The sequence below is a fragment of the Mytilus californianus genome, unplaced genomic scaffold (genome assembly GCF_021869535.1).
Source record: "Mytilus californianus isolate M0D057914Y unplaced genomic scaffold, xbMytCali1.0.p SCAF_2, whole genome shotgun sequence".
Classification (NCBI taxonomy): domain Eukaryota; kingdom Metazoa; phylum Mollusca; class Bivalvia; order Mytilida; family Mytilidae; genus Mytilus; species Mytilus californianus.
The window spans coordinates 102054526-102079532 of record NW_026262668.1 but is presented as its reverse complement, the minus strand read 5'-3'; the positions used below and the strand labels follow the sequence as shown (position 1 = coordinate 102079532).

At 31.8% G+C, this 25007-nt stretch overlaps 2 protein-coding genes across 2 annotated transcripts in view; one reads left to right on the top strand and one right to left on the bottom strand.

The window, feature by feature from the left end:
• The window catches only part of LOC127730622 (kinesin-like protein KIF3B), a 274564-nt gene that overhangs the window by 174830 nt on the left and 74727 nt on the right, over nucleotides 1–25007 (bottom strand). The window lies entirely within an intron of this gene.
• Nucleotides 1–25007, top strand: part of LOC127730617 (parathyroid hormone 2 receptor-like) — a 33055-nt gene that overhangs the window by 1073 nt on the left and 6975 nt on the right. The window contains exons 2-6 of the mRNA XM_052239103.1: nucleotides 19913–20003; nucleotides 21219–21323; nucleotides 22180–22322; nucleotides 23982–24076; nucleotides 24792–24948. Of these exons, the coding sequence (XP_052095063.1) occupies nucleotides 19913–20003; nucleotides 21219–21323; nucleotides 22180–22322; nucleotides 23982–24076; nucleotides 24792–24948 (591 nt within the window). The remainder of the gene's footprint in view (nucleotides 1–19912; nucleotides 20004–21218; nucleotides 21324–22179; nucleotides 22323–23981; nucleotides 24077–24791; nucleotides 24949–25007) is intronic.

Genomic DNA, 25007 nt, shown 5'->3' with positions numbered 1-25007 from the left:
ATAGAAACTCAGTCATACAAATTACAGACAATAGAAATTTATGGGAGAAAAAAAAACGATTTAATTACACATCGGGCATAGATCAATGATATCCATGCCTTGAATATTTCTGTTCTCTTAATAATTTACAGTCCTGCACTATTAAAATTATATTATTATAAGTGAGTTATAGCAACTACACCATCGTTATCCTTAACCACTGTGTAGCATCACCAACGAATATAGGTACCCCGAAAAGGAGAAGGTGTAACACCACTAGTTCGGGCCCGTTCTGAAAGAACATACCAGAAAGTAGTACACATTAAAAACAATATAGTTCCTACGCATGGGTATAACTTTCAAAATATGTAGAATACTTTGGTAATCTTGATATCAAATGAAAGTTGAATGACTGTTGATCATTGTAGAACCCTTTTTGACTTTTCATTTAAACAAAATTGTACGAAATTTAAAAATGAGGGTACATTTTTCCTGTTTCTCAGATCTGAAGTACCTGTTTTGGTACTTCCCAAGTTACGGGAACCAATATTCCCTTATATGCAATTAAAGGCATGTTGATTTTTTCAGTACAAGACACCATAAGGTGTTGCTTTGACATGCAATAACTGTTACTTTATTTGAACTTAACACAAAAGAGAATCTATTTTGCATTTTTTTCGCCAAAGTTTAAACTTTTCCCTCGTTTTTATGGGATAGACTTTATACAGAAGCTTCCGAAGGAGACAAAAAAGTACGTTATATATCTTTAAATTCTATATATTTAGTTTGCTTTTTCTAACAAAAGTTCCCTGATTTCCACGAGCAACCGACAAGAACCAAAACTGTTTTAACTTTCCCGAGCACAAGAGTTCAAAATTTTATTCAACAGCAACAGAGGTAAAGGCAATTTTTTGCTGAATGTTTTTCTCCACAAGGGCCATTTTCGAAATGTCTATCGATCTTTGATAAAATTCGCTGTATCATAGATTGTTCTTTGAGGTTGTAACATTTTTGCGTATTTACGAACATAAAGATGCCTCAAAACAAATATTCTGATACAATTTGGCAACATTTTGATAATGATTCAACAAATGAATAGGAAGGACATTGTTAACCAAAACCAAAATTATATAAGAAGTAATTCTATATATAGTTTTTTGGATAGAAAATAATTCATTTTGGTTTAGGATGTTCTTCGATGCAAAAATTTACAAAAGCACGAAAAATTTGCAATATTGTCTTTAACAGCAAAATGTAGCATTGAAATTGATTTTGATGGTATATTGATGAATGAATTATATGTTATCCATTTCCAACTGGACTGTTCGGTTACAATCAAGTGAACATAGCTTACTTTAGTGAGTGAGAAATATTTGTTGCATTTAGTGTAAATAAATTGAAATAGGCGATTAAAGTCGTTCAGACACCATCAGGACTAAAACTGAGGCTCACGGTAAATAAACGATTAAAATTTTCTGGCCGAGGTAATTATGTTGTCGTACGCATAAGTTCTATATTTAAGACATGCATAATGCTTACTGAATGGTATATAATACAATTACATATTTATTGCATTGCAAACATAGTTATTGAAAATTTAGGTAACACATTATAAAACAAATGTTATCATGACATAATGTAGTTTCACCAATTAAGTTTTTTTACCTAGTTTAAGGTTGATCGACTGCTTGTTGCTTGCTAAACGTTCAGTGGCAAATTTCTTGCAAATTCAGGACAAGAACAAATTAAACAACTAATACAATAGGTAGGTTCTGCAAAGGAGGTCGACCGGGATGAATTTAGGGCGGGAAATTTTGATTTCCACTTAAAAATGAGGATGTGTTGAATAGGGGCAGACATTTTGCCATGCAACAGGCTACCCCTCAGAAGAGAGTTGTGGAGGTTTTAAGTGCATAGAGAGAAAGACACTCATCCATCACAAGGTATTGAATTTAGCGTGACGTTTCCGCGCGGACGTGGCGCGTATTTATACATCCCGCACAACCAAACGGACTTTCCATTTTAGCATATTACTTGACGTCAATCATTCATTAGGGTGCAAAGATGTAGGTATGGGATCCATTTCTATCTGGCACGCCCTATATGTATAGATTTTCAGTTTGTAAGGTTATTATGTCATTTATAAACGTGAAAGACGTATTATTGAATGTTCAAAAAAAACACAAATGAAGGTAAATAAACAAAAGAGGGAATCGCATGACCATGGAAAAACCGGGACGTCAAACAGTGTAACAAAACAATTCTCTCGCTAAATAGAAAACGTACAACATAATGTAATACTAAATTGCATGATATACGTGTTTTTTTCCCAGACAAATCAACTTACGATCAATTGATCACTAGGCAAACACCCAACATAATTAAAATTCTAGTAAAACAGCTGTATTAAATGTCCCGTAAAATATGGAAAGAACTTGTCAATCAAGGTAATTACCTGAAATGTGCGTTTTAAATATTTAGATTTACCTGAACATTTGCTATTTTAGATTTGATATTTCTCTTTCCGATATATATAAAAAAAAATTCAAGGACATCTAACGTGGTTACAACAAATATTTTGTATTCACATTTGTGGAATGCTGTTTGAAATTATGTCTTATGTGTAACTTTTATTTACTCCTGCCTGATTCGATATCCTTGTATATGCAATCGAATATCATCTTGCAGATTTGGTTCAGCTTGCGACAGCCCCGATCAATTAGTGTAAAATTACGAGTTTCACATAAAGAAATATCTGGAGAACGTAAACATTTAAAAATGCTATGCAACTTAACTAATTTACTGCTTACATAATATATGCAGTTTCATTATTCCTGTATTATATGCATGTATATGTCTGTTTATTGTCATGATGATTTCATGTTATATCATATTGTTTCTAGACGTTCCACTTGATGTTAGATTTTGTTATTGACATTTTCTTTCTTAACATGCCTTTACTGCTCTCCACTATGACACAATGACTATAAAGATATGTAATATGTGTTTCTGTAGTGTGGTTATGGCACAATTCCCCGTATTTTCACACATTATCCTGCATTTCTATAATTTGGATTTCTACTTTAAAAAAAAAATTCATAGGGAAACGGCGTGCATTATAAAAAAGAAATTATTGCAAAAAACTCAACCAAGAATGAAAAAAAACTCAATCTATTATGCATAAGAACATATATAGATAAATCGTACACATGCTTACTTATAAATAGATACAGAACATTTAAAACAGTAATAGAATGAGAAGAAGAACGGGATCGAAGTAATCAATGTCAAATAACGTATTGCATAAAATCTCTCGGCACTCTGCATCTATGCAAAGTTACAATGAAAAATGTTTACCACAAATAAAAGGTTATTTTATTTTCGCGATAAAAGAACAGCATATATAGAGCCTACATGTATTGTGTTGTCAACCGCCCGAAACCCGACAAAATTTGCTGCATTGACTTGTATATATGAACGACGCTAAAATGAAGGTATTTTTAATATATAATTATATATATATGCAAATTTGAAATAAAGATACATTTATCTTTCGACTATTTTATATCAGACTGAGGCAAATTGTTTGTTTAATTCGTTCTAAGTTATTTTAAAACATCAGGTTTTACGTTTGCCGTCAATTTTATGGATGTCGACAACAGCAGGAACGATAACTTGTGGCGTAATGTCATTCGGTATCGTGTAACCTTAAAAATCTAAGTAACTAATTGTGCATATATACTCCAAAAACATCCTGATTTGAACAATTAAAATCATCACGATCGTATTCAACGGCCCTCTGTTCTCAATTGATAGGCCAAAGTTCTGGTACTAGGTATGAGGAAGCAGACCTTAAAATTGAGAATGGAAATGGGAAAAGTGTCAAAGAGACAACAACCCGACCAAAGAGCAGAAAACAGCAGAAAGTTACCAATGGGTCTTCAACACAGCGAGAACATCCCGCACCCTTAGGCGGGCTTAAGCCAGCTCCTAAACAAAAATAATCTGTGCCACAGATTATCTCTTAAACTTAACGAAGATATGACTTCTATTTCACCGTTAAGAATGTTTGGTTTAGTAGTTTTCTTGTAAAAAGCAGCCCCTTGTAAAGGAATAAGTTTTCAACCGACCTTCTATTCAATATGCTTGGTGTCTATCAAAGTATATGTACCACATTTGGACATACACAGTATATACCTTGTACATAATGGCGTGGTCAGTTTCCCGTCGACTTATGAGTTTTGAATGTCCCCTGGTTATCTTCAGTCTCTTTTTAAGTCTAAGGGCCAAGTGAGACTTGGAGTCCGTCGTCCGTCGTCCTTCGCCCGTTAACTTTTGCAAAAATCTTCTCTGAAACTACTGGGTTAAATTTAAACAAACATGGCCACAATACACATTAGTGTATCTAGATTGAAAAATGTGTCCGATGACCCCGCTTGCCAACCAACATGGCTGTCATGGCTTAAAATAGGACAAAGGGGTAAAATGCAATTTTTTGTCTATTATCTTGAAAACCGCTATAGATAAGAGAAAATCTGACTGTTGAGATGTACCTATTGTCCATTTACATCAAAACTGTCAGACGACTTCTTATAGGAGTTATTGCCCTTTAATGACGATTTTTACCAATTTTTGTGTTTTTGCTTTATATTATAAAAATTGAATAAATAAATAAAAACTTAAATAACCAAAAATGATCAGCAAGACAAGATCTACATATAAGTCAAAATGAGGAAATCGTCTGACGACTCATTATTAGTGTTATCGCCCTTTAATGACGATTTTACCTATTCTTTTGAGTTTCCCCTTATATCTTAAAATTTTGTAATTGAAATATAGAATCTTAAATAAGCAAAAATTATCAACAAGACAAGATCTACAATAAAGTCATAAGGAGAAAATCGTCTGACACATCCTTATTAGAGTTATTGTCCTTTAATGACGATTTTTATCAATTTTTGCGTGTTTGCCTTATATCTGAAAAATTATAATAGATAAATACAAAAACATGATCAGCGTTACAAGATCTACATATAAGTCAAATGGAGGAAATCGTCTGACGACTCCTTATTGAAGTTATTGCCCTTTAATGACGATTTTTACCATTTTTTTGCGCGTTTGCCTTATATTTGAAAAATTATAATAGATAAATATAAACTTAAACAGGCAAACATGATCAGCAAGACAAGATCTACATATAAGTCAAATGGAGGAAATCGTCTGACAACTCCTTATTGGAGTTATTGCCCTTAAACGACGATTGTTATCATTTTTTTGTTAGTTTTGCCTTATATCCTAAAAATTGTCAATAGACATATAGAAACTTAAATAAACAAAAATTATTAGCAAGACAAGATCTATAATAAAGTCATACTGAGGAAATCGTCTGACGACTCTTTTTTTAGAGTTTTTGTCCTTTAATGACGATTTTTATCAATTTTTTGCGTGTTAGCCTTATATCTGAAAAATTATAACAGATAAATATAAACTTAAACAGGCAAACATGATCAGCAAGACAAGATCTACATATAAGTCAAATGAAGGAAATCGTCTGACGACTCCTTATTGGAGTTACTGCCCTTTAATGACGATGATTATCATTTTTTTTTGCGTTTTCGCCTTATATCATAATTTGTTTTTATAGATATATAGAGACTTAAATAAACAAAAAAGATTAGCAGAACAAGATCTACTATAAAGTCATATTGATGAAATCGTCTGACGACTCTTTGTTAGAGATTTTGTCCTTTAATGACGATTTTTACCAATTTTTAGCGTTTTTGTCGAGCCTGCGACTTTTGTCGCAGAAAGCACAACATAGGGATAGTGATCCGGCGGCGGCGGCGGCGGCGTTAGCTAACTTCTTAAAAGCTTTATATTTTAGAAGCTAGAAGAACTGGATGCTTCATACTTTGTATATAGATGCCTTATGTTACGAAGTTTCCGTCTGTTATATGTCCATTGTCCTTGACCTCATTTTCATGGTTCAGTGACTACTTGAAAAAAAAGTCAACATTTTTTGTAATGTTAATTTCTTTCTTATTATGAGTAATAGGATAACTATATTTAGTATGTGCGTACCTTGCAAGGTCCTCATGCCCGTCAGATAATTTTCATTTGACCTCGACTTCATTTCATGGATCAGTGAACAAGGTTAAGTTTTCGTGGTCAAGTCCATATATCAGACACTATAAGCAGTAGGTCTACTATATTTGGTATATGGAATGATTGTAAGGTGTACATGTCCAACTGGTAGGTGTCATCTGACCTTGACCTCAATTTCATGGTTCAGTGGTCAAAGTTAAGTTTTTGATTTTGGTCTTTTTTTCTAATACTATATGCAATGGGTCAACTATAAATGGTGTATGGAAATATTTTATGATTTACATGTCAGTCTCACAGGTTTTATTTGACCTTGACCTCATTTTCACGGTTCATTTCTCAGTGTTAAGTTTTTGTGTATTGGTCTGTTTTTCTTCAACTATAAGCAATAGATCAACTATATTTGATGTATGGAAGGATTGTAAGGTGTATATGTCTGTCTGGCAGGTATCATCTGACCTTGACCTCATTTTCATGGTTCATTGGTTAATGTTAAGTTTTCATGGTTAAGTTTGTTTCTTAGATACTATAAGCAATAGGTCAACTATATTTAATGCCTAAATTGATTGAAAGGTGTACACGTCTGTCTGGCATGGTTCATCTGACCTTGACCTCATTTTCATGGTTCATTGGTCAATGTTAAGTTTTCTTGTTTAAGACTGTTTCTAAGAAACAATAAGCAATAGGTCAACTATGTTTGGTTTATTGAATGATTGTAAAGTGTACATGTATTTCTCGTTTGGTTTATCTGACCTTGATCTCATTTTCTTGGATCATGTTAAGTTTATGTGTTACTTGTAGTAAAGCTTTGTATTTAGGACTATCAACATAAAATCAATGGTTAGTAAAGAAGGCGAGACATTTCAGCGTGTGCACTCTTGTTATCTTATTTTATAAAAATTATAATAGATAGATAGAAACTTAAAATTGCATAATGATCGGCAAGACAAGATATTCATATAAGTCCGTATCGAGGAAATCGTCTGACGACTATCGACCAAAGTTCAAAAGAAGCGGATGTATTATTATCTTTTATTTATCGATTTTTTGTTCACCCTATATTTTTGTGTTTTGGGCAAAATTAAAGAAGATAGAAAAAGTTTAAACAGAAAAAATAAGCAGCAATACAACTTTGTCCATTCAAGTCATTGAACTTTGTCAATCGTATCAAGTCGTTACTTACAGATATATATATATATATATATTTGTTTTATTAAAACATTCAGATATATGCTACATACTTTAATATACACGCTTGTGAAAACAATTTCAACAAAGTTCATTTGTTATGGCCATAGATTAATGTCATTGGAAATTGCAAAATCTTATCAAGTCGTTACTTACAGATATATAATACGTATGTGAGAACAATTTAAGCAAAGTTTATAATATGCAATATAATTATTTATCAAGGAAGTCAATAAGAGATTAGCAATTTTTATAATATTTAGGTAATTTCAGCTTAATATTAGGGTTAGTCTAGTTTACAGTAGAATGTACTGTACGCGTTAGGTTTTTACATATACATATGCTATGTAGTTTGTAACCTTTATATGCAGTTGACGATTTTTTGTATATATATTAATATGTGCTTTGAACACTAATTTTTAACGGAATTGCCACTCTGGGATTAAATTTCTTGACACTTTTGTGCATGGATAAAAATATAATTAGTATTTTCACCGCTTGAAATCACAAGAAGTCAGTAACTTATTTGGATTAGTTAAATTCTGATTGACTTAATTTAAAGAGAATTATTAATAAGAAAAAAATAATACGATCTTGTTTCAATTTTGGACTTGAATATTAAATATATTCGACTGGCAGTTGTCTACTTTGTCTAGCAAAACCATTCTATATTAAGATATAAATTTTATTCAGAACGGAAATTAGGAAAACAGCTCTTCACAAAAAATGTATACTAATTATAAATAAATGTTAGTGTTATTAGTTTCACCTTGACCTATTCTTTCAGAAATGATAAATATAAAAAAGTATGACACATATAAATATATATTTGATAACTTATCATAATCGTATCAACGGATGGGCGTAATAGATTTTCACTTAATTTCAATATTTATGAATACAGTCCGTGATATTTCAACTGATTATGCACTTTGTGAGTTAACAAGGTTACCAACTGTGTAAGCTATCTTGTTTTAAAACGTACTATTGTTTATGTCTATCAGACAAAGTTACAATAATATATCCTTTAAAAACTGTTAATGTGTGTTTCCCTTTTTCTTAAATATTGCATTTAGTTAAGCGATCTATTGTGAAATGGAATGATTCCTCATGTCACAGGTACTAACATTGTAATGTACAAGAGGTACGACTATCGTTCTTTTCCGTTAATTTCAGGTTTTAAAACAAAAAGGCTATGAAAAGCGTAAATTTTACATGTACAATTAAATCAGAGGCAAATGTTATGTCTTTATTTAAAGATAAGTTTACTAAACGATGTATTATAATAAACTGAAATGTGAAAATCTTACGGTATCTAGAAGAATGCAAAGCTCGAACCCGATTACAGCTGAAATGTGAAAATCTTAAGGTACCTAAAAAGTTGCAAAACTCTTACCCGAATATAGCTGAAATGTGAAATACTTAAGGTATCAAGAAAAATGCAAAACTCGTACCCGAATACAGCTGAAAAGTGCAGATCGTCACGGTTAGTATATTAATTTACTTCACCTGTAATTAGCCAATGGACATGACTTGTGTATTTAAAAATAAAGAACAAAGGTACTTGGTAATAAGTTAACCAAAGAAAGACATTGTCATTTAAAAGATCGAATCAAACAAAAGAAAATACAATACAATACAAATAGTTTATTTACGTCTCACCATAAATATTACAAAATATAACATAATACATGAATATATGAAATATTAATGCCATTCCAAAAAGAAATAAGAGAGACGGAATTAAAAAAAATATCAATGTACAGCTAAATTTTAAAATTTCTTTATAATATATACAGTTAAGACCAAAAGTTTAACGATATACAAACGAACGTCTTCTATCTAAAATATATTTGCAAATTTTAGGCATTATTTTTCTATAATATTATCACAGTCCCTGGCTAGAACAAAAGACAATTTCTCCAAATTAGAAAAAAAAAATAAAAGTTTGGATGTTCTGACAAAATTATTCCGAAAAGTTCAGTTCGTTGGTCATCGTACAATTAACGCTCTAACAGTACTTGTTTCTCAGTTTCAACAATGTTTCTACAAGTTCGTTGTTGCACGAGTAGTCTCTCAAATCGTCTAGTCTCTATGCAGATCGGTGCAACTCCACAACGAAACTGTGCGTAGGCTCTTTTATGCGATGGAACTAGAACTTTATGCATGTATTCCTCGGTGTGTATTGACGTTTTAAAGTTCTATAGGTATTTAACCTATTCCCGCCGTTTCCATTCCTTTGAGATAAAGTTTTATTTAGATTTTCTGACCATTCATCGTGAAAGATAAAAGACTGTCATAGAGTACATTTTTAACAAAGGCTTTATCCACATTTTCGGCGTTATACAGGACCATCATATCTGATGATAATAATTGCTGTCGGATTCTAACGTTCTAGGTTTTATATTAACGCATCTTCAAGCTACAAAGTTCTGACCAATTGAAAAATTTGAAGTTAAATCTATCGCACTCCATGTTTTTGAGTATACACCACTGGTTATTCACACTGTTCCACTGTTTCACATTATCGACCGTGCAAGACCCTCGTGGGTAGTCAAGGTCGTTAAAAACCCCCCATCATCATTGTTTCACATTAGCTGGTAACCATCCTGGGTCACCTACTTTTGCCATGTTTGGTGTGTATCGAACAACACCCATAAAAAAGCGAACGAATCGCTTTATTCGGTACCGCGTGGATACAGAAAAAGTTTTATCTCCCCATGTTTCAGCTCCATAGCTGATAGTGCTCCAAACTGTTGAATCGTAAAGTTTGGAAAAAGTACGTAGCGGAAAACCACCAAAAGCTTTATGTCTCGAAAACAAAAGTCATAAAGTTCTGTTGGCGGCAGCTGCAACATGTTTAGCCATAATCTGGTAATCCAAATGTTTTGACAATACCTGTCCAAAAATACATCATGTGTAAAAAGAGTACACTAATTATTTCTGTCAACAAAATATTTGTTAATATTGGTGAACTGAAAGGGCGATAGTTTGTGATTGCTCTAAGCTATTAATTTCAGACTCTGGTAAATAGTGCGGGTTGCTCCAAGCTATACATTCCAACCTCTAGTAAATAGTTAAATAGTAAAATACCTGTTCTTCCCAGTGTACTCGTAGCTTTACGTTTCATTACAATATGGTATTTTATAGATCATTTGAATAACAATTCTAACTCTGCCAGGACAAACCTGGCGGTCTCAGGCTATGATAAAGGCATTTCATTAAAAATACAATTATTCCATAGTTAAAAGATTTTATTTACCTTGGATCAAACCTTACAATTTCTTAATCAATTTAATTCAAAACGTCGTAATTTTTTTCCCCTTTTACTTTTCCGATGTATTGGCTATTTTAATATACTACATTTAAACAATTTATATTATGATATCGCATCTATTCGATGTACAATAAACAATGAATTACTTGCCATATGGTACTATGTTAAATACAGTATAGCACAAACTGATTTATTAGATAAGGCAAATAAAATCTCAGCAGCCAGGAATGCTATTTAGATTTCAGTTTTGTTGATACAAAACGTATGTCTTTGTCCAAATTACAGAGGCAATAACTATAAATAAGAACCATTTGACTTGACTTGCACAAAATGGTCACATGTTTATGAGCCAGTTCCAATTAAGTTTGGTCCAATCCATTTAGTTCGATGCAAGCTATATGCAATTTTACGATGTCAAACTTCCTCACATATAAAATAAGTCTAAACTTTGTGCTTGGAAACTCTTAAAATAAAAGATGAATAAAGAGTTGCACATGGTATTAAGTAATTGTGTAATATTAAGATCCATTTTAATACAAACAGTAGGAGACTTTTCGTTGACAAGCTCTAATTTGTAGAAATTGTTGTCCATGCTTAACAATGGAAAACCACAAAATTCAATTGAAAAAAGATATATGGAAATTTACAGCTACATATGATGTAAAGTAATTATTTCAATATGAAAATAAGGAGATGCAGTATGATTGCCAACGAGACAAATATCCACCAAAGTTCAAATGAAGTGGATGTAAGCAATTATAGTCGTATAGTCGGCTATAAAGCAACCCGACATGAAAAATCTGAAACAATTAAAATGAGAAAACAAATGGCCTATATAACAAGTCAAGTTCCATTCTAATGAAGATTGCTGGAGACATTGCTTTCACAAACTATATTTTTTAAATTTTAAAGTCAAGCTTAGCAATAGGAAATCTCAAAATCAACCTGACCAAAATGTAATTTTGAAAATTAATTTCCATTCCAATGGATTTTGTGTTTTAAAACCTTTCCTTTTATAGAAATTATAAACCCCATCGTTTTTTATATAAAGTAACAATATATATATATACATATGTAGGAACTCTTTTAACAAAAACTAAAAGGCACATTTATGTTGTTACGTGCTACGGTACTTTTCATATCCAATTTATGAAAATCCACATTCTATTTTTTTATACAGCTAAGCCTTTTCTTCCTTAAATGCAGATACTTTTTTTCTAGTCTCTGATTAATTGATTTTCTTTACTACATTTGTAGATTTTTAATCTATTTGTATTATGATAAGGATGAAATCACCGAAGTTCAATCGTATTACATTGTAGGACTTCATTATTTCATATTAGCATGCTAAGTACTTTGAGTTGTTTACAGTCAGTCACGATACGATATCATTTATTATTTCTACAATACTTGTATGATAGACGGATTTTATTGCACGTTCTTCTGTGTGCCATTTTTTTGTATAATTTCATTAATCAAGACTAAAAGGTGGAGGGTTGAGATAAACAAAAAAGGTCGAAGTACACTCCAAAAGTAGAAGAAAACAAGAACATCACGACCAAGGAAAGGAAAATAAGTAATAGGAAAAGAAAAGTAAGAGCACACCGTAAATATTGGTATAAATATTACCATGAGAAATATTCTCTGCATATTTCGAGAGTTCATATAAATAAGACTTTATAGTTCAGATCTCAATTACTGAGATGCCTTGATTTTGCAATTATACTTTGCAACAAAGAAATACATAATTATAAACAAAATTCTGTGTACTTCTAATGATTTTTTTATCACAATGCTTTGGTATATTGAACTGACATTTCTCACACAAATGTAATGAAGGATACTGAAGAAACATTTGAAATAAACAGTCCTATATACGATAAATTAGTCCGATGATTTAAGTGAGGGCCGACGTTATGTGGACGCGTCTATCCATTTTGTCTAAAGATGTTTTATTGACTTTGAAACCGGCGAATTTGAGGGCCATGATTTGAATATTACAAAACAAAATTTTGTAGTATTAGTGATATAGATATACAAGGAGCCAAACAAAGAATAAATTACTTAGATTTGTCCTTTTGCACTTTATTAATGAAAGTTTGGAAGACAATGAGATAACATTTTGTACATGTTTACACAATATGTTGTTACACAAATCATTACAGGTTTGCATAGTAGTGTGTATAAAGATTTAAAGCTGATTTTCTTACAAAGTGGACCAGGTAGAGATGGAGTTCTGGGGTATTTCCCTTTCCCCACTGGTTAATTGCTGATTCAAAGGCTCATTAATACAAATGGAAAAGAAATTGCTGACTGTAAATTAGATTAAAGCAATAAAGTTGTAGTCACCACCGTCTTATTAGCACGACTTGACACATATACATTTAGCAGCAATAATGATGCATTAAGTAACATTATTGTGAATTTCCACTTTTATTATTTTCTCTGCTTGTTTCAATGACATTTTTCGATGATGTCCATTTGATGGAAAATAAGATGGAAAAATTATACAAACATACCGAACTTGAAGGTAAATTCCAGAAAGGGGAAGTCTATTTTTTTTAGTTAAAACAGTGTATATGCCCCCCCCCCCCCAAAAAAAAAAATAAATAGTGGATCTTATTGCGACCTTTCTTTAAAATTGTTATCTAAACTGTGTATTTATGGTAATTTCAAACGAATTTGTATAGTACATTTGTATATGACACTATTTGTTTTATTAAGTAAACGAGTAAAACACCGAAATATAACAAATCATTGTTTGTTTATAATAGTTTGTTTAAATATATCTTGAAGAGACTATAAACATATTAATAATAATCTATTTCATTATTATCATGATATCAAGTTGGGTGTGACAGATTTTCACCTAATTCTATATTCATGAAATCATTGAGAGATACATGGGCGATACTTTCAGTTTTCATGATAATGCAGATACTTACGGTGAAAGTAATCTTTTTATATTTGATTTACTAAAGAACTATTTACGTTTGTCAATCATGCAAAATATGTAATTTAGTACTCTTATCGTTTATTTAGGTGAGGAAATTGATATTTATAGGTTTCATAACGAGTGAGATTTAGTTATATCGCTTGATATCCAATTCTCAGAGTTTCAAAAACATATTTCTCTTACGGTAAAATTATCTTTTGAAATATTTTCGATTTCGCAAGCCTCACTTCAAATATAAGTCCTCTTACGGTATTGAGCATATTGTGCAGAAACCCAGATAGTGTTAACATCAGACGTTTTCAATATTTGTGTTCGCTTCAGAATGGAATCAAATTTGACCAAACGAATATTTTAACTTGAAATATGTACTTAGTTACTGTTTTTGTATATTAAAGAAGAAATCATTGACCTATTGATGAAAAGACAATGGAAATATTGAAATATGGCAATTTCGTAATACATTGGAGGATATGCCAGTTAAATTAACGCTTTTTTTGTATCACTGAATATGCATATCACACTCCGTGCAGTGTGATACGAGAATATCTCTTTGTGCTGGAAATAGATAATAGGGCACAACCATAAGATAATATCTCCTTTTATACATAAAAGATTATGACAAAGAAGTGATAAGAGCACCTAACGGAGAATAAAAGCAGTTACTTGAATTATTTCAAACTCCTATATGAACCTATCAGTAATAATTTCTTTTTTCTCTTGCGTATATTTCGAATTATTTTTGCTGTTGTAGTGTATATTTAAATAATTATCATTGATCATTAGGCGCGATGTAACACCATTAACGTTGTCTTGCTGTTCACCACATACCACTTATTTTGGTGATTTTAATTATATATATCATATATATATTAAAGGCAGAAGTAGTTTAGTATTGAATGTTCAAATCTCGTGAACTTGTTCAAAATATATATACAAATTTCGTGAACTCGTACAGAATATACATATCCAGATAAAAACCAAAACTGAGGGAATCACATGAAAACCGAACATAGCGAGAACGATGTGTCAACAAGGCAAGCATATTTTGCTATGCATGCATCAAACGCCATACGAATCCATATTCAATCCAAATAAAAGACAAAATCGGTTTTACAGATCAGAAGACTATTATGGTATATGATGATCTAAAACCGCAAAAAAAATCCATGTTGCTAGTGACTTTACGCACAGAAACAGGCTCATCTTATAGTTAACAAATTCGTATTTGTGACCGGTAAACATATTCTTCCTCATAACCCTGCAGGAGCAATTTGGTGTCAAAAGCACATCCCTGTTAATGAAGTCCGAATAATTTGAAAATGGTCGTGTATAACGTATCAATTTAGATATACAAAGGCTATTCCTCATAACCCTGCAGGAGGCTATACGATTGGGCACATGATTAGACAGTTGACATCGTCACTTTTGATTTAGACCCTAGTTTGAAGTCGCCACTCTCAATATGAGTGACAGGACATTACCAATAAATATGAAACGTGAAATTAAAGAAATTTGCAGGATGCTTTTCTGGTCTTTTAGAAGGTTTTGTACGAACTTTGTTTTATATGAGTACAAAAACAAGTAAGCCAGTAAAGATGCACAATTAGTACGCACTTAAATACCGACTGTTCCTCATAACCCTGCAGGAACAATTTGGTGTCAAAAGCACACCGTGTTAATGAAGTTTGAATAATTTGAACATGGTCGTGTATAACGTATCAATTTAGATATACAAAGGCTATTTCTCATAACCCTGCAGGAACAATTTGGTGTCAAAAGCACACCCCTGTTAATAAAGTCCGAATAATTTGAACATTGTCGTGTATAACGTATCAATTTAGATATACAAAGGCTATACGATTGGGCATATGATTGGAAAGTTGACATCGTCACTTTTGATTTAGACCCTAGTTTGAAGTCGCCACCTGGAGATGCAAGCACTCTCTCAATTTGAGTGACAGGACATTACCAATAAATCTGAAACGTGAAATTAAAGAAATTTGCAGGATGCTTTTCTTGTCTTTTAAAAGGTTTTGTACGAGCTTTGTTTTATATGAGTACAAAAACAAGTAAACCAGTAAGGATGCACAATTAGTACCCACTTAAATACCGACTGTTCGACCACATAGCAATCCACCAAACTCAATAATTATGTTACTGATAAAAATTAGTCCAGTATTTTAATGATATTGTCTCCGGTGTATTTCACTAGTAAACGAGTTTTAGTCTGAAACAATCAGTTTGATTTTAACATCATCTAAAAAGTATGAAAAATAAATTATGACGGAACGTTCAGTCTTTCAGTCAGTATTCATTGTTTAGTCTTTTAAGAGCTGTTCTGATCAAAATACTTTTTATGATTCGAGCGTCACTGATGAGTCTTTTGTAGAAGAAACGCGCGTCTGGCGCAAATACAAAATTTCAATCCTGGTATCTATGATGAGTTTATTTACCATATATTAAGGTTTCCAAGGTTTGCTGTAAATTCCAAGTACTTTTACAAGGCTATCCAAGTAATGAATTTTGCATAGTAATGTATCTGCTGGAACAACAAAATATCTGTTGTTAGGAGAGGATACATCATCCACAATCTTTAGAATGAAGTGTCCAGCATAGGTTCATCTGGCTTCAGCATTACCCATTTTCTTGCATATTCCTCGATTGCATCCATCAATAATATGAAGTTTTTCTCCCAGGTGATGGACTTGGGATCTCGGTATTTCCGGCCTTTGCCTCACAACTTTCTTGGTTGTTCGTTGTTTACGATACCAGTGTACTTGGTTATAACATAACTATCCGGACTTTATTTGTATGAGACGATGGAGAGACAAGATCAAGTTCGAATTTTACATCCTTGACGGTAAAGGTTTCTTATATTCTACTGTGAATGGACATTTTGGAATCAATGGTATAGTAATAACAATACTGGTTTAATTTTTCTTTGGAGTATTCAGACATTACTTTATGTACAGATTGTGTGTAGAAGATGTATATTGACCGCAAACCCTTATTAGCGAATTCAACTTTAAATTAAAAAATACGTTTTTTATCATATTTAGAAGTATTTTTACGGGTGAATTAAGCTTGGAAAACTGTAAGGGAAATTGTTAAGTACGAATGAGATGAATTCGAAAAGGGTTTGAAAAAAAAACTGGTCGTCCAAAGACTCGGTATGACGCACAGGTGGTATATATCTTTGGTGATATTAAATATGAATCGAAATTAATACATATTTATTCTACCACTAAGCTAATGGTTAATACTGTTTTCTAGCATTTCTTGATTAGTTGTTTTTTCCTTTAGTTGATTTTTTTTGTAAGCAAAAAAGCACTGTTCCCTTTTGCCGCTGTAATTAGTACTATTTTCGATTATTCGGTTTATTTGGGTCATATTTCGTTTTTAGGTTAATGTTATTCCCACAATTGTTTGTGTACTCTTTCTGTTCTTTAATGTTATTCCCACAATTGTTTGTGTACTCTTTCTTTTCTTTAATGTTATTCCCACAATTGTTTGTGTACTCTTTCTTTTCTTTATGATAATGTTGTCAACAGTAGATAGATAAGGATCCGTGTGCAAATATATTTACTTACAGAATGAAAGGTTCATCCATGAATGGACAAACATGATTGTTCATTTTCATAAATAAAAGTATATCATACCACATCTTATTTTTAGATAAATTCTACACTCTCTGTATGAAATTGCAGTATCAAGAATTCTTTCTATTAAGTTGACAAGTTTATTAATTGTCAACGGTTTTATATTCTGGCTTGAAAGTACATGCTCCATAAATAAGTTGCATAATAAATCCAGCGTTATCTTTTATGAGAGAGAAACACCTACTGATTTGCACCTAATTTAAAGCGCTATTTTTATTTACGTTTTGACATGCAACTGCAGCAGTTACTGTTTAATGCATTTCTGATTAGATTGTGCAATTATTGGTATAAAACAGATTTATGTGACATTATGAATTAGAAAAAATGCAACAGATAATGGGTGATATCTGGATTATTTACACGTGTAACTGGCTAAAAAGATTAAGGCTTAAACATATGGAAGGTTACATTTAATTCTACAGTTGGAATAATTTCAAATGTTTGCTGATCATTCATGATCATATACTTTTCAAGGTATTGAAGCTTATAAAACAGATTTCCTATTTTGTTTTAAATAAAACTTGTTATTCAATTATACGTTAAGTGATACCAATACCTAATACCTCTTAAAATTACGATTGATTTAAAACATATCATAACATTAAAACAAGAGTTTCACGCGAACACATTCGCGAGGAGTTTTATAGTAATAAGTACATTCCAAAGGGTTGTGTAAATTGCAAAATGATAACGTCAACTTTTCCAGGGCACAACAAGTTCATCTTGGTTTAGAGTGGGATTCGTGTTGCTCAATCTTTTATTTTGTCTTTTCGTCGTTAATTTGCTTTACCGTGGTGGAGGTCCACGTGGTTTTCTGTTTTCTTCGACTTATGTTTTTTATTGCTCCTTGACATCCTCCTCCCCCTATTTTGACTTGGATAAGAAGTAATTTTTAAAAGCGTTCAATGAAATACGTACAAAAATATAAAATATGTAACTCTTCATTCATTCTTTTAAAGACGCATTGGAAGAGAATATTTATTTGAATTTTCCTTGGAGTTCGGTATTTTTGTTATTTTACTTTGTACATGTCTTTTTGAGATATATTTCAAAATTTTTCAATTAAGTTATGTAAATTGGGGAAAGTAAAACTCGAAAGAAAAACAATCTTCAATAACAGATATTGTTTTTAGAGAAAAACTTTCTCCTAATGCGTACTCTCTAAACAGGAAAGTTATATTAGACATATTTTACTGAAACCTTTATATAAACAATTATCTGTACCAGATACGTTCGATTTAAAAGGGGAGATGTTTCTAAGTAGAATAACTAATATATATAACTAATTAAAACATTAATGTGTAACCTAAAAATATAATATTATATAAATTTTGAAACCACATTTTACTACTTTCTATATTTCGGTTCTATGATGAAATTAATTCACCAGAAACACTCTATGTCGACGCTTTTAAACGGCGTGTATTTCGTATATCAATAGCAATCGATACTTGAAGTTTAAATTGACGTTAATTGGGTAACAATAAGTTCCGAATGTTAAGTGCTTCTTGACTTGTGTTTCTATTTACAAGTTCTATCATAGTCGTTTGTCTGTGGGAATATTTAAAGAAAACTTTACATTCGAATGAATATCTCGGTTAAGTGATAATGGTCGTAATGGTCATTTGGGACTCTTTAAGTTTCATTAAACAATTATCACTCAAGTTAAATAGTTCACGACTAAATTGGATAGAAACTTATAACTAACAAGTATTTTTCTTTAAAAAAAGGAAATTTCTTGACTGATTATTCAAGATATTAAAATAGTTGTTGACGAAATGAACACGATAAATAAATCATTACTTCCGATAGTCTTCATGTGACGAATTTAACAAGTGCTGTCTACAGCCGAGGAAATGGGAAAATCAAAATTTAGAATGTCGGTCTTAAGTTATTAAATAAAAGGAGATATGGGTATACGTCAATAAGACATCTTGAGGTCAACATACGGTCTTCAACAATAAGCAGGTGACTAGTTTAAGTTTTATGATAGCAAAAAATTTATATCGGCTTTTTAAAAGGATATTCATCAAAATTAAGTCTTACAATTAAAACAATAAACCATTAAATCAATACAAGAAGTAGTGTTCTTTTTATCCTGTATCCTCGGGTCGAGGAGCCGACGTAAAATATGCCATCCATATGACCACACATTGAAATCAGATACAGACACTTGTATTCATATTTATCTTATTCATTAAAGTATTTTTTGGGGTGTTTTTGTTATGTTTTACTGGTGCATTTATTGTAAAGAGATGATAGGTAGGATATGCAATGCAGTCCATGAATTCTTCCCATACTACTTACTTATTCTTTCTTGATTTGAATGGTTTATATCATGTAAATTAACTCGTCATAGAATTCAGGCTTAAACGTTTGTTCACCAGACGCGCGTTTCGTCTAAAAAGATTCATCAGCGACGCTAGAAAGGTTATCCAAGTACAGCTAAAGTATAAAGACAGGAATCTTACTTATTAATATCGATTGATTAACTGATTGATTTTCGAGTACATGTATATTCATGTTATGGTATGGTTCGTGATGCTAAATATTTAGTTTTCTGTGTGATGTTTTGTGGATCTATTTGTCTTTCTGACTTTCTTTGTTTGTCAATTGTTGGATTGTATTCCTTGTTTGACTGATGATTTTCCATTGCCCAATTTGTATCTTCTTACATTTTTGCAAAACACTAACAAAAAGAACACAAAGAAAATGAAAGTAACAATATATTCATTTCTTATCCTTTTACAGGAAATTACTCAGCTTGACCAACTGAAAGCACTGAGGAAAGCTCTGACCGATTGTAACGCAAGTCTGTCTGAACCTATAAACAATAATACAGGTAAATCATCATCATCATCATCATCATCATCATCATCATCATCATCATCATCATCATCATCATCATCATCATCATCATCATCATCATCATCATCATCATCATCATCATCATCATCATCATCATCATCATCATCATCATCATCATCATCATCATCATCATCATCATCATCATCATCATCATCATCATCATCATCATCATCAAAAGTAAAATAACAAATATACCGAACTCCAAGGAAAATTCAAAACGGAAAGTCCCTTATCCAATGGCAAAATCAAAAGCTCCAACACATCAAACGAATGGAAAACAACTGTATTTTTCCTGACTTGGTACAGGCATTTCATTATGTAGAAAATGGTGGATTAAACCTGCTTTTATAGCTAGCTAAACCTTTCACTTGTATACATACACATTTTAAAATATTGTTTCAACCACGATGTTTTCTTTTGTATAGAAACTGGATACTTATGATATTTACGTACAACAGACATCAACATACATGTATAACCTTCTTCAAAGTTGAAAGCATAGACCTATTGACTGCTTAATAACTTCAATATTTCATAAAACAAACCGTGTGTCTCTTGAGACAGATTCATATGTTACCCCAATTCAAGGAGTAGGTGCTATGTTGCACTCACCTTTTCCATCCCTCAGTCCGTACTTCAAGAAAAATTTTCTCAGATTCTACTGAACAGAATGACTTTCTTGATTTATGGTAAGAAACTTAACAGTAATAAATGTTAACATGTGGGCACTTTTAGGATATGTCAGAAACCTTCTTGCTGTTTGATGATACTTTAAATCTTTGAATATGGTGAATGGACTTTATGTTATTTCGTCACATATTTCTCCGATTTTAGTCTAAAAATTACATCATATTTTGTCAGCAACTTAACAGTGATAAGTTGTTATACGTGAGGACTTTTCGGATACGTAAGACACGTATTTCCTGTGTTCCGATATTTTGATTTTTTCAATAAGTACAATGAACGTGAAATTTTCCATCATACTTTTCTTTTGACTTTCCCTCTGGTATCTATCGTCCCTCTCTTCTTTCTCAAGTGCTACTGAACAGAATGACTTGATATTTGATCAGCAGCTTGGCAGAGATGAGTTTTAATGTATAAATACTTTTCGAATCTGTTTGCCGATATTTCACATTTTTCTAGTACTTCTTTTTAAATTTATTTGTCATACTTCATTAAACTTTTGCAGAATGTAGTGGACACTTTGACGGAATTATGTGTTGGCCTCCTACAAAAGCTGGAGAGATTTCAAAACTATCGTGTCCGGATTATATACATGGTTTCAATACTTCAGGTATCAGTTTTAAGAAAAACTTTATTCATATAAGTATTTTATTATAATTTAATTCGTTTACACTGGAACGACTTTTGATTTTTATTTATCTGAAAAATCAGTAATGAATAGACAATGAATGATAATAAATTATGGATTGCACTGATAGTGACTGGACTGATCTGAAATCACTGCAAGTGAAATATTTATGGACGCAGATGAATTCAAGCTGAACATCTCAAATATAGCCAGAAACCTTTTAAAAAGTCTTCGTATTTTAATGCGAAGGCCAAGTTACAGAAAAGGATAATGTCACAATTTTTGTACGATTTTGCATACAAATTTGGCAGATCTTTATATTTGATTGACAGAGAATATAAAGTAACTAATGCTACCATTTACTCACTTTGAATGAACTCATTTAAGTTTATATGCAAGCAAACGCACATTGTTTAAAACATAGCAAAGTGAATAATTTAAATGCAACACTTTGAAATTTGTACAGTGTTGCATTTCCTTTATTGATTTTGCTATATATACATATATATAGGAATACAGATAGACTAGTACCCAAGTAAAAGCAACACTAGTTTACCTATATTCAAAGCTCCTATATCCATTATAAATTTACCATCCGAGTGACAGAACTAAGTATACATTTTAAAAAAGCAAGGCTGGGTGCTTCGATAGGGTTAGCTCCTTTTGCTATGTATGCTTGAACCGTCACGGAAATCTAGACTCAGTCAAAAATGTCACGAAAGGGAAAAGGACATTTTCAGTATGTTTCAAACTTTCTGCGTTTACGTGGAAATCTTTGTTTCTTATTCCGATATAGCACTCTTCATTGCAGGTTTGTGAATCTTATCATACATTACAGGTTATGCTACCAAGGAATGCCTTCCGACAGGAACATGGTACTTCCATCCCAAATTTAATAAATCATTTGCAGATTTTACCGGATGTATTCCAAATATTCCTTTCCCATCTCTACCCAAACCAACAAGAATAGAATTAATCAAGGTATACTTTTGTTTCTTTTTTTATTATTCTTAAAACAAATAGTGTACTAAGTAAAGATTGTGTCATGACTACAATAAAGATGTGAAGACAATGCAGAATAAATTTGTTATGAAATATACGATAGATTTTCCAACATTATGTATTCTATAAGGTAGATAGACACTTGCATTCATATTTTTTTACTTACATTTTCCTTAAGGCAGTTAACTTCACTGTTTATTTAACGTGCAAGTGATTTGGAACAATGTAATTTTTCTACACCAAGGCATAGATGGGCTTAGCTAGATTTGGAACAATATTATAGAGCTTTTGGCTTTCAATGCTCTTTAAATTTTTAATTTATTTGGCCTTCCAATTGTTTTTAAAAGAGCGCAAGTGCATGATGGGCCTTACATGTATTTAGACGAAATGTGCGTCTCGCGAACTCAATAACAAGCCTGGTATTGTGATGATTTTAAAAGAAAATTATTTACATTCAAAACCTTAAAGAAAATAGACAAAAGACTCAAACGGTCGTTTTGCAATACCTATGTTAGTTATTTGGAAAACCGTATTAAAGGAAATGCGCTATTGGATAGTACATACATTCGTAACAGTCAGTATCTGTTTGAATTTTAAGGAACGATAAATTAACCGTATTAGTATTAACATTCTATAAAGTTTAAATACTTTGGCTCGAAATTGTAGGAGGAATTGATTATACAAAATAGTATCAAAATTCGAGGTGCAGAAGCCAAAAGTATATTGCTACAAAGCTTTTACAAATTTCATGCATGTGGTATATACAATAAAATGCAGGTCGAGTAAAACATTCTGTTGACCAATTCCTGATGAAATGACATGCTTTAGTGCTCCTGCAGGAATATACTAAAGTTAAATGAATATTTATTCCCCTCGCGTATTTTACTTTTCAAACTTTCCCCCGTTATATGGTCTGCCAAAAAAATTCGACCCCTCCCCCATAAAGACTAAACAATTAGACAGTAAATCAGAGTACTTATATCGATGATTCGTGTCTATTGATTTTAAGTTAGTTGTTTTTTTGCTTCGTACCGCTCTAATACGTTAATCCATTTATTACTGATTTTTACAGTTTGTTCTGATGGTGTGTTGTTACATCACTGTCCCAGGTTAGGGGGAGGGTTGAACGCCAGCAATATGTTTAACCCCGCCAGATTCTGTATGTGCCTGTCCATAGTCAAGAGCCTGTAATTCAGTGGTTTTCGTTTGTTCATGTCGGTAATATATTTTTTTTCGTACATGGTGTTGTTATAAATTAGTCCTTTAGTTTTTCTCGTCTGAATTGTTTCTCATTTTTCATGTTGGAGCCTTTTATAGCTGACTATAGGTATAGGTTTTTTTCAGTTTTGAAGGCCGTATGGTGACAAATCATTGCTTGTATCTTTGTAATTTGAACGGATATTTATCTCATTGCCAATCATACCACATCTCCTTATTTTTATATGCAAACGCGCAGTACCAATAAACAAGATCAAATAAAAGATATGATTTTAATCAGACTGAAATACATCATTAACATGATTCAACTATTTTTGCCAAATTCTGTTGATATGAGTAAAGATACCAATGTACTTTTTTTCTTTTTATAGATGTGTTTGGTAATATATCGATTATGTAACATATCTTATCTATTTAAAGTCTCACATGGAATCAATACAGATCATATACAGAATTGGATACGCTGTATCTTTGATATTTCTTGTCATAGCTGTTGTGGTCATGACAATATTTAGGTATATAGCTTATTTGTGGCAGTTGCATGACGATTAGTGTATTTGAATTTACTTTAAGATTATTTTGAACCTTAACAGAAACGATTTGTTATTCAGAAAACAATCCACTTATATACCATAGAGGTAATAAGTTCTATGGTGAAGTTATCATGTATGTACTGATCAATCAGTTTTCTTCGTCAAAAGATAATGTCGAACCCACCAACCCACCAATGAACAGACTACAAATCATCAATATTCATGTTACGCCGAAAAATAAAATAGAGTGTACAACAAAATTATTGGACCTGGAAAGTATAATGTCTCAATCCAATCTGATTTAATTTTTTTCTATTAATATCTTAATAGAATGACATAGTCTGGTCATTGTATTGCAGATTGACGTTTTTCACCGAAAAGGATATTCAAATGTACTTTTTGACAAAAATTAATAAGAAGGCACAACCTTACCCAAAAGGTTATTTCACTCAAGAATACATCTTGTAGCAAAGTAACGTAAGGTTGTGGCTCATATAAAAGTTTTCGAGGAAATATTTCAAAATGAGATATTCTAAGACTGAATCAAATATGTAACACACCATTCAGATATGTTTCTCATCTATATCGGATAGCTTAATGTATTGTAAACACTTACAGGATACATTCGACATTATTCACTTATCTTTTTATTGTAGTTCGTCTCTGAAAATATTATTTTTTTTCTATTTTTCCTTAGTAAACTTCGATGTCAGAGAAATACCATCCACATGAATCTGTTCTTATCATTTATCTTTCGAAGTATAATTTGCTTCATCAAAGACGAACATGGAATTCCTGAAGACGAAACGAATATCATGGACGAAGTCCTTAGACAACTTAACTCTTCAGAAGCTGTAAGCTCTTTACTAGTAACCAACACAGTTTTATTGATTTTTGTTACTCAATCTTGTGC